We start from the raw sequence: 9,304 nt of genomic DNA on the forward strand, positions 1-9,304 counted from the left end.
GTTTTTACACTTATTGTACTTCAGGCCTGCATATCTCTTCTAGCAGTCCTATCAGGAGAGAAAAACCTGAATGTTGCATAGCAAAACAGTATTAAATATGAAAACAGATCATTGATTAGTTGTAACTATCAGGCAAGAAAATCTTATAGCTATGAGAATGTTGTTAATAGTGATCATGTAAAATCAAATCTCAAAACTTTAAATTTCACCTGGATATTTCAGGTGACAGGAAATGAGATGCAAACAAAATAAAAGATGTATTAGCTATTATCTTCTGACTGATAATCTGCTTATGAAAATGTCAAGTCCAAGAAAAGAAGCCTTGAGATAGTGTGGACAGGTTTATAAAAGAGAGCCTTTGTGCATGTGGAATGCTCTGAGAATATATGGTACTGCAGATGACCACTAATTTTTACAGATTTCTAGGAACAGGTGGAAAACACATCTCTCAGCCTAGCCACTGCTTATGTTTCAGAAAGTATTCCTGAGGACTCTGTTTTCCCTGCCTTTCATAATTAGTCTTTTACTATTATCTGTTCTGAGAATTGGGCTTCTCCAGGAAAAATATTGCTTTGAGCCTCTATCTCTATATGGATTACCTTAGACAGTAATTCAGGCAGATAAAATATGCTAGCTCTGACATAGATTGATAGGAACTTTTCATATGGTATCTTCATTAAGTTTGGTCTAGACAATATTACGATTTGATCATCAGCTAGGGCATAGACATTAAAAGGAAAGCCTAAGATTACCACTGGAGAAAATACTGAGGCGTTATCACTGAAAGCAAGCTATAGATAGCTGAGTATTTTTGAAAATGGCTTCATTCACAACACTGATGTTAAAAAGGTGGAATATATGAAGTGACACTGTCAACTCCTGAAATTCAGTCTCCATAGAAACACCTTCTTTTGAGCAATTAATACCTAAATATTAATTTGACTTGACTTTAGTAAGGCTTTCAACAGTGTCTCTCATAACATCCTTATAGACAAACTGATGAAGTACAGACAAGATAAATAGACAGTGTAAATGAATTGAAAACTAGCTGAACTGCCAGACTCAAAGGGTTGTGGTCAGCAGCATGAGGTCCAGCTGGAGGTCAGGCACTAGTGTTGTGCCCCAGGGGTTGATCCCAGGGCTGGTACTGTTTAACCTCTTCATTAGTGACCTGAATGATGGGACAGAGTGCACCCTCAGCAAGTTTGCAGAAGATACAAAATTGAGAGGAGTGATTGATAGACCAGATGGTTGTGCCGCCATTCAGAGGGACCTCAACAAACTAGAGAAATGGGAAAATGGGAATTTCATTAAGTTCAATAAAGGGAAATGCCAAGTCTTGCACCTGGGGGAGGAATAACCGGTACAGACTGGGTGATGACCAGCTGGAAAGCAGCTTTACAGGAAAGGACCTGGTGATTCTGGTGGACATGCACCAGCAATGTGCCCTTGGGGCAAAGAAAGCTGACAAAATCCTGGGGTGCGTTAGGCAGAGTGTTGCCAGCAACTTGAGGGAGGGGACTGTTGTCTTCCACTCAGCATTGGTGAGTGAAACCACACTGGGAATGCTGTGTCCAGTTCTGAGTTCCCCAGTACAAGAGAGACATGGACTTACTGGAACAGGTCTGCAAAGGCTTGGAGCATTTGTCATATGAGGAGAGACCGAGAGTTGGGACTGTTCAGTCTTGAGAGAAAGCTTGGAGGGGTCTTGTCAATGTGTATAAATACCTGATAGGAGGGAGCAAAGAAGTCAGGCCAGGCTCTTCTCAGTGGTGCCCACTGAAAGGATGAGAGGCAAGGGGCACAAACTGAAACCCAGGAGGTTCCATTTAAACATAAGGAAAAAAATCCTCTTTTACTGTAAGAATGATGGAATGTGGCACAGGTTGCCTGGAGAGGTTATGGAGTCTCCATCTTTGGAGATACTCAAAATCAGACAGTGCATCGGCCCTGAGCTATAGCTGACCCTGCTCTGAACAGGGCAGTTGGACCAGATCATCTCCAGAGGTGCCTTCCAACATCAACTGTTTGTGATTCAGTGGAATATCTTGGTTTTATAATGTTAGTATAGGAGATCAGACAATGACAGAATTGAAACAATTAACATGAGCAGGTATACATTAATTCTATTTTTCTAGGTAAAGGGAAAGGGGTTAAGAGTATCAAAGATATCAGTAATGCTTCTAAAGAGTCTACAAAAGATGCAAGGATAAAGCAGACCTTGTAGTCACTTAATTAAAATTTAAAGGACTTTTTTTTTAAATGGCAGCATGATTAAACGATAGAATAATAGCAGAAAAATACATCCTTCAAAAGGTCGGATTTGCATCTAAATGGGAAAACAAAAAAAACCCTTGCACTCACAAATGAAAAATAAAAGCACAATGTCATAAAGCAACAAAATGTTTTGGGAGAGTACTGGTAAGGATACAAAAACTAGCAATAAACCTTTTCCAAATGGACTAGAAGCAAGGAGCTTCTTAGAGGGACACTATTAGGTGATTAAAGTCATAAAAGAAAAGCAAAATTACTTATTTTTGTGTCAGAAGACAAAGCTATGTAGCAAATAACTAAAACAAATGTGAAGAAATTGCCCGAATATGAATAAATAGTGTTTGCCGAGGTCTTGTTCTAAGTGAAAAATAACTAAAATCTGAAATTATGGTACTGTTACTTATGGTATTTAATATGTACCCTTTGTTCTAGAGGAATGGAGGGTAGAAAAATTCATTTTCAAAGAGAAATACATCAATAATTACAGGCCAGAAAGTTTGTCTTCCATGCTGTGTTAATTGGTAGAAGTAGTTACCAAAAAAAAAAAAAAAAGAAAAAAAAAGATGCACGGATAAATATGATAGTAATGGGCGAGAATCAATATCGCTTGCGTAGAAGAAAGTTCAATCTCTGAAATCTATTTGAATTCTTTAGAGGAGTCAAGTGGATAATGGTGATCTGGTTGATATAGTTATTTATCTTTTTCAAAAGTTTTTAGACCAGGCTCTTCACTCGCGTGAACAGGTAGAAAGAAATTCCCTCCTGGCAATAATGTCTGGTTATAAAACAGAAAGCAAAGGTGAGAAAACAAGTTACTGTTCAGGTTTCATAACAGAGAGAGATTGCCAGTGGAATGTCATGGGGTTTTATTCTGCAACCTATGTCTTCCAGTCTATCAGAATTAATGTGGATACTTGCATGAAAATGGCAGCCAGTTACTAAGTAGGCGAAAGTGAATAAACACAACATTTCAAATTCCAGAAATAAAAGGCAAAACACCATGTCACTAGCAAATGCATGCACATGTTGAATGCCATTAACAGTTCTGGTGTTTCCATCTCAAAAAAGGTACAGCTGAACTATAGAAAAGTACTAAGGAAGACAACAAGAATAGACAGAGTGGCTTCTGTATTAGGAAAGATCAAAGAGAGTAGGTTTCTTCATCCCCAAAAGGAAATGACTGTGAAGAGGAATATCATAGAAACTTACAAAATTATGAATATACAGAGAAGGCAAATTGGTGTCATTTATTTTGCTGTTTCTTATGGTGAATGAACTGTAGAGGACAAATAAAATTATCAGGTGGTAGTTTTAAAACAAAGGAAAGGCACAACTATTTATATGACTTAAACAGTGATACTTGTGTCTGAGAATATTAAGGGTGGCTAAAATACAGATGGCTTCAAAAATTATTTACCAAATTAACTGGTGGAAGATTTTTCTTGGACTTTTTGAATACAGAGATAAAATCGCTAGCTCACCAGTTCTCTAGGTTGCAGAGTGCTGGAGTCTGTGAGGGAATATAAACAAAGTTTAATAGTCTGCTTGCCTGCACCTGTTTCTGGCCTTTGTCGGAGACAGGATGCTGGGCTAGATGGGTCTGTTGTCTGACTGGAAACATATTTTGTATTACCTTCAATTTCAACTAAGTTAAGTTGATGGAAGCAAAAAAAAAACCCAATACTTTGCAGTTTCTAGTGGCTTTAAAGTCAAATGTACACAAAAATCATGATCAAAGACATATAGGAGTTTTTGAATTATAGCTTTTTTTTTCATTTACCTTGCTTTTTTCTTAATACAAACTGAATGTTGGAAGTGATGTTGCTTATAAACCAGTTAAATTTCTGTGTTTAATTCAAGGTTGTTTGTAACTTCAGGCATATTATTCTAGCACATAATCTGCCCTGTATGTGCCATTAAGGGAAAAGTCTTGCAATGATGTATGAAGATTTAGGAGCAAGCCTTGATTTAAAAAAAAAAAAAAAACAAAAACCAAAACCCCCCAAAAAAGGAGGGGGGAACTCTAGCTATGCTGACATTATGATAAGCAAAAGCCCCATCCAGTTCTATGATAGTTTTAACGAACAATGTTACTTCCCAGCAAATCACTGACCTGCTCAGGCCTCTGACTTCTTAAACATACGTTGATTTCAGTGACTCTTCTTACTGTGTTTTCAGCACAAAACTGCTTCTTATAGGAAAGTGCCTATTGAATATTTCAGACAGTAGTAGTGAGGGTAATGTCTATACAAATGGGTAGAGATTAGACTAATTTCACTCTGCTCATGTACCAACCTGTCATTAAATTCTAGGAATTATCATTGAATTGTAGTTTATACAATTACCTGTGAACACGAGAGGCAATGAAAATGGAGCAACATAATAGCGTCTTTGGTATTAGATCAATGTAAATAAATAACTGAGATTTAAAACTCTTATTTCATATTTCATTTCTTATTAAACTTCATCTGAGATCAGTCTTTGTGTTTATTTTTCTCTGGAGGACTAACAGCCTTCACTAAGAATTACAGTTTTATCCCATCACCAAGTATTTGGCCAGACTCAGGAGATATGTCTGTGCTTAAATCATAGCACTTTCCTGGAGGATCATGTTCTGTCCACGCCAAGGACAGAAGTGTGCAGAAGTAGAGAAGTATGAAGGTGGCTAAAGGGGCTTTCAGTCATCTCTCAATTCCCCTATATGCCTCTCATATGGGTAGAATGAACAAACTGTGTCGAATGGGTAGAATGAATGTTGCTGTGATAGGCTGAACTTTTTGCCTCCTTACAATCTAAAAAGAAAATTCCTATAAAGAATTCCATCATTTTAGATCCGCCATTAAGATGTAATGTGGACCACTGTGCCACTATTTGGTTTAATTCTTGTTGCTGAATCATTACTGAGCAAAATGACTTATGGTACAGTAAGCTGATTATATTTTCTTTAAAAAGGAGCTTTGGTCCATGACTTGTCCCATGCCTCCAGCCTGTCACAGCAAGCATGAAGTTGGACAGTGTCTTCAGGTTTTCGGACCTGCTTGAAGCTGGGGAGACCAGTTAAGCCTGTTAGCCAGGCAACCTGTTAACTGTTAACGAAACTTGGATCTTGATCTTGCAGACTGTTAAATTGTGTGATATGCCTCGTGGAAGATGATGAAATTACTTAGATTTAAAAACCTACCAAAAATATGAATTTAGAAGTCTGGGTACTAGTATATTTTGCCTTATTTTTGAACAAGTCAGAGGAGGGAGAAGAAAAAAGCCGCCTCTTTTTTTACTTTCCTTCTAACCCACTCATAACTTTTTTTGAAGATTTGCTCTTAATAATTTCCTTGCTTGACAACTGACTTGTATGTGTCTTTATGCCCTTATTGTTCAGCAACATGTGCCTCTGATGCAGCTATTAGAGGGTTTTTGAATGAAGTAAAACAAATAATATAAAATTTAAAATATATACAGTATAAATATACATTGTAATAATATTTTAAAATAATTTGTATTGCTATCTTAAATGATTAATCTGCTGTATTTTAAAGATAAATACATTGATATTGAGAGACTGAATGACTCAGGTATCTAGTAGTTTCTGTAGGTAACACAGATACACTATAGGCCTAAAGTGTGAAGACAGAAGACAGTTTTTCCATATTAAAAAAATATTTGAAATCCAAATAAGCTTAAAACTTTTTAATGGGTAGAATTTTCAGAAATCCTTGAGTCTTGTTAAAGAGCAAAAGGCTTTTTTAGAAGATTCCCTTTCTCAAGTGATGTTAGTCCCAAAGAGTCTATTAAGAGAGTTGAAAACTGCCGGATTTGTTGGAAGATTTCTTTCTGTATGAGAGAGGTCAGAAATGGAAATGAACACTTTGTATCATTTCTAGTTGGCTGAGCATAGAAATACTTCAGCTAGTACAAGATCATGGTAAGCTAGTGAACTGAGTTGACAAAGGCACAGGAAGGGTCCTTTTGTTTTTCTGAAGTGTTAACGCCACAAAGTAGCCAAATCCTCTTCCTCATACAACACCTAAGTTCATAGGCTCTGTGCACAGCTGCTCAAAAGAAACTTGGTTCCGAAGCCACAGAATGCTCTTACACGTGTAACAGAATTACATAGTCTGTTGCCTTCAAGACTTCCTAGATGTACAGGGAAGCATCAAGGTTTTCCCAAAATCTTCATATGGGATGAAATCATGATTATATTTGGAAGTCTGTTATTATTTCTTATTTTTCAACAGTCTCAAATTTTTATTAAAAAATCAAATTTCTCCAAGTAAATAGCAATTCATGTTAGTATTTCTAACTCAGTGTAGATCTCAAACTAGATTTTTTTTTTTTAGTGAAATGTGGGGGTCTGCTGCAGCACATGGGAAGGCTCAGTATAAATCAAACTATTCTTTCCTTTTATTTGTTTGTAGTTTGATCCTTTATTGATTGAAAGCAAAACAGCAGCAACGGTTGTGCTAATGCTTAGTTCTCCTGAAGAGGAAGTTTTGGCCAAAGCATGTGATGCTCTATACAAATTTGCATCAAAAGGTTAGTCTTTTTGCAATGAGCTTTCCTTTGCATTGCTTAGATTTTGATAGTAGTTCACAATTTTTTAGTTGCCTAGCACTGAAATCTTCATTTCATCTCAAAGGTCTCTGTCAAGGTTTTGAGGGTTTTCTGAAATATCTGTCAAACCTGTATTTGCAGTTATATAGAAGTACTGTGGTTTGTGTGAAGGAAATTTTTATCATTTTGTTGTAGAATTTTATTCTCTGTTTAATAGAGCTTGGTTTAGATATAACCTAGATCTGTTTTGTTATGCATCTGGGAAAGAATTCTCTTTTTTATGTTGCACTTCGAGACTTCTGTATTAGTGTAGTTATTTGAAGGTTCAGTTTTCAATGAAAATTACTTTTTAGCCTGTTTCTGTTATTTTTGCATATATCTCTTGTGCCAGTACTTCTGTGACAGATGGTTTATCGGAGACTGCTCAGCCTCCTTTATCAAGCTTATTTCTGTATATGTTGGGAATCTAACAAGTCTCCAAGATTCCAAATCTTCCAAAGGCCTCTGCATTATCTGTAGCTAAGCGTCATGTTCTGGGTACCGAGAAGACAACTGTGTAACAAAGGCTCAAAATTATGTAGCACGTAATTTCCTAAGTTGTCTCCTACTCATGCCATGCCAGCCACTCAAATTGGTATACACTGGTAGCATTCTTAGTATAATTAATTTGTTTTAATATTAATTTCAATTTAATTTATGTTTTCTTTAAAAATTATGTTTTTATATGCTGATTGTTGTACTGATGGCAATTATCAAGACTGCTGAAGTTGTGAGAGAAGAGCTGAAGGCTTTAACAGATGGCATGGGTTCACTGGGTTCTGAGAGATGTTTATGTTCAGCTTAATATGGCAAGCTTGGCTGGGGGCATGCGACCAAATTTTGAATAATATGTGAAGAGAGAATTTGGACTGTTGGGAGACAGCTATGAACCGCACACCATAAACTCCTGTTGTCTCCGTCCCTACTGTACACAGTAACATATAGCACACTGCAAGAGGACAGATATTTAATTTTTCTGTTTCTACTAAATGAATAATCCTTTAAATTGTTAATGTAGATATTCCTGCAATCTTTCAGAAGACTAGACTGTAACTTTGCAGTGTGGCACAAGAGAAGGAGTTGTTTTCACTTTGCAGTTAATTTATTTCTTGAATGTTGCTAGTAAATTAAGTCCCATCCCTCAATAAAAAATAGTTCTTGCATTTTAATTGTGTTTTGGCCTGAGAATGAGCATAGTTCTCCAGTTTCTTCTCACATTGCTCACTTGTAGCCAAAGGACAGGCGTGGTTCATTACAAAATGAGTTATAAAGCTGTTGTGGGAACTGAGAATAGGAGTAGGTTTTCAATTTTGTTTCTTGGGTTTTGGGTGTTTTTTGAGTGAGCAGGAACTGTAATCATACAAAATGCTTCTGTTCTTTGCATGGCCAGAGCCTATTCAGCTACAAAGTGCTCCATTGACGACACCAAGTTGGGCAGGAGTGTTGATCTGCTTGAGGGTAGGAAGGCTCTGCAGAGGGACCTGGACAGGCTGGATCGATGGGCCGAGGCCAACTGTATGAGATTCAGCAAGGCCAAGTGCCGGGTCCTGCACTTTGGCCTGCACTTCCACACTTGGCTTGGGGAAGAGTGGCTGGAAAGCTGCCTGTCGGAAAAGGACCTGGGGATGTTGGTCGACAGCCGGCTGAACATGAGCCGGCAGTGTGCCCAGGCGGCCAAGAAGGCCAACAGCATCCTGGCCTGTATCAGAAATAGTGTGGCCAGCAGGAGCAGGGAAGTGATCGTGCCCCTGTACTCGGCACTGGTGAGGCCGCACCTCGAATACTGTGTTCAGTTTTGGGCCCCTCACTACAAGAAGGATGTTGAGATGTTGGAACGTGTCCAGAGAAGGGCAACGAGGCTGGTGAGGGGTCTGGAGAACAAGCCTTATGAGGAGCGGCTGAGGGAGCTGGGGTTGTTTAGCCTGGAGAAAAGGAGGCTGAGGGGAGACCTCATTGCTCTCTACAACTACCTAAAAGGAGGTTGTAGCAAGGTGGGTGTCGGTCTCTTCTCCCAAGTAACTGGCGAAAGGACGAGAGGAAATGGCCTCAAGTTGCGCCAGGGGAGGTTTAGATTGGATGTAAGGAAAAATTTCTTTACTGAAAGAGTAGTTAAACATTGGAACAGGCTGCCCAGGGAAGTGGTTGAGTCACCATCCCTGGAAGTATTTAAAAGACGGGTAGATGAGGCGCTTAGGGACATGGTTTAGTGGGCATGGTGTTGTTGGGTTGATGGTTGGACTCGATGATCTTGGAGGTCTCTTCCAACCTTTAATGATTCTATGATTCTAAGTCTAAGGGTACCTTACAAGCAGCAGTCTGCTGCAGCAAGAACTGGGCCTGAGAGGCTGTGCTTGGCAGTAGATGCAGGTCTTGATATAGCATTGCTAGGCACAATTTATGGCTATAATTTTAAAATTAAAGTAATCATAGAATGGTTTGG

The 9,304-nt window shown here is 38.3% G+C and overlaps 1 protein-coding gene across 2 annotated transcripts in view; it reads left to right on the forward strand.

Moving 5' to 3' along the window:
- The window catches only part of ARMC3 (armadillo repeat containing 3), a 61,890-nt gene that overhangs the window by 1,717 nt on the left and 50,869 nt on the right, over positions 1-9,304 (forward strand). For both annotated transcript variants that reach the window (XM_009330567.1, XM_009330568.1), the window contains exon 2: positions 6,690-6,807. In XM_009330567.1, the coding sequence (XP_009328842.1) occupies positions 6,690-6,807 (118 nt within the window). The remainder of the gene's footprint in view (positions 1-6,689; positions 6,808-9,304) is intronic.

The sequence above is a fragment of the Pygoscelis adeliae genome, unplaced genomic scaffold (genome assembly GCF_000699105.1).
Source record: "Pygoscelis adeliae isolate BGI_AS28 unplaced genomic scaffold, ASM69910v1 Scaffold27, whole genome shotgun sequence".
NCBI lineage: Eukaryota > Metazoa > Chordata > Aves > Sphenisciformes > Spheniscidae > Pygoscelis > Pygoscelis adeliae.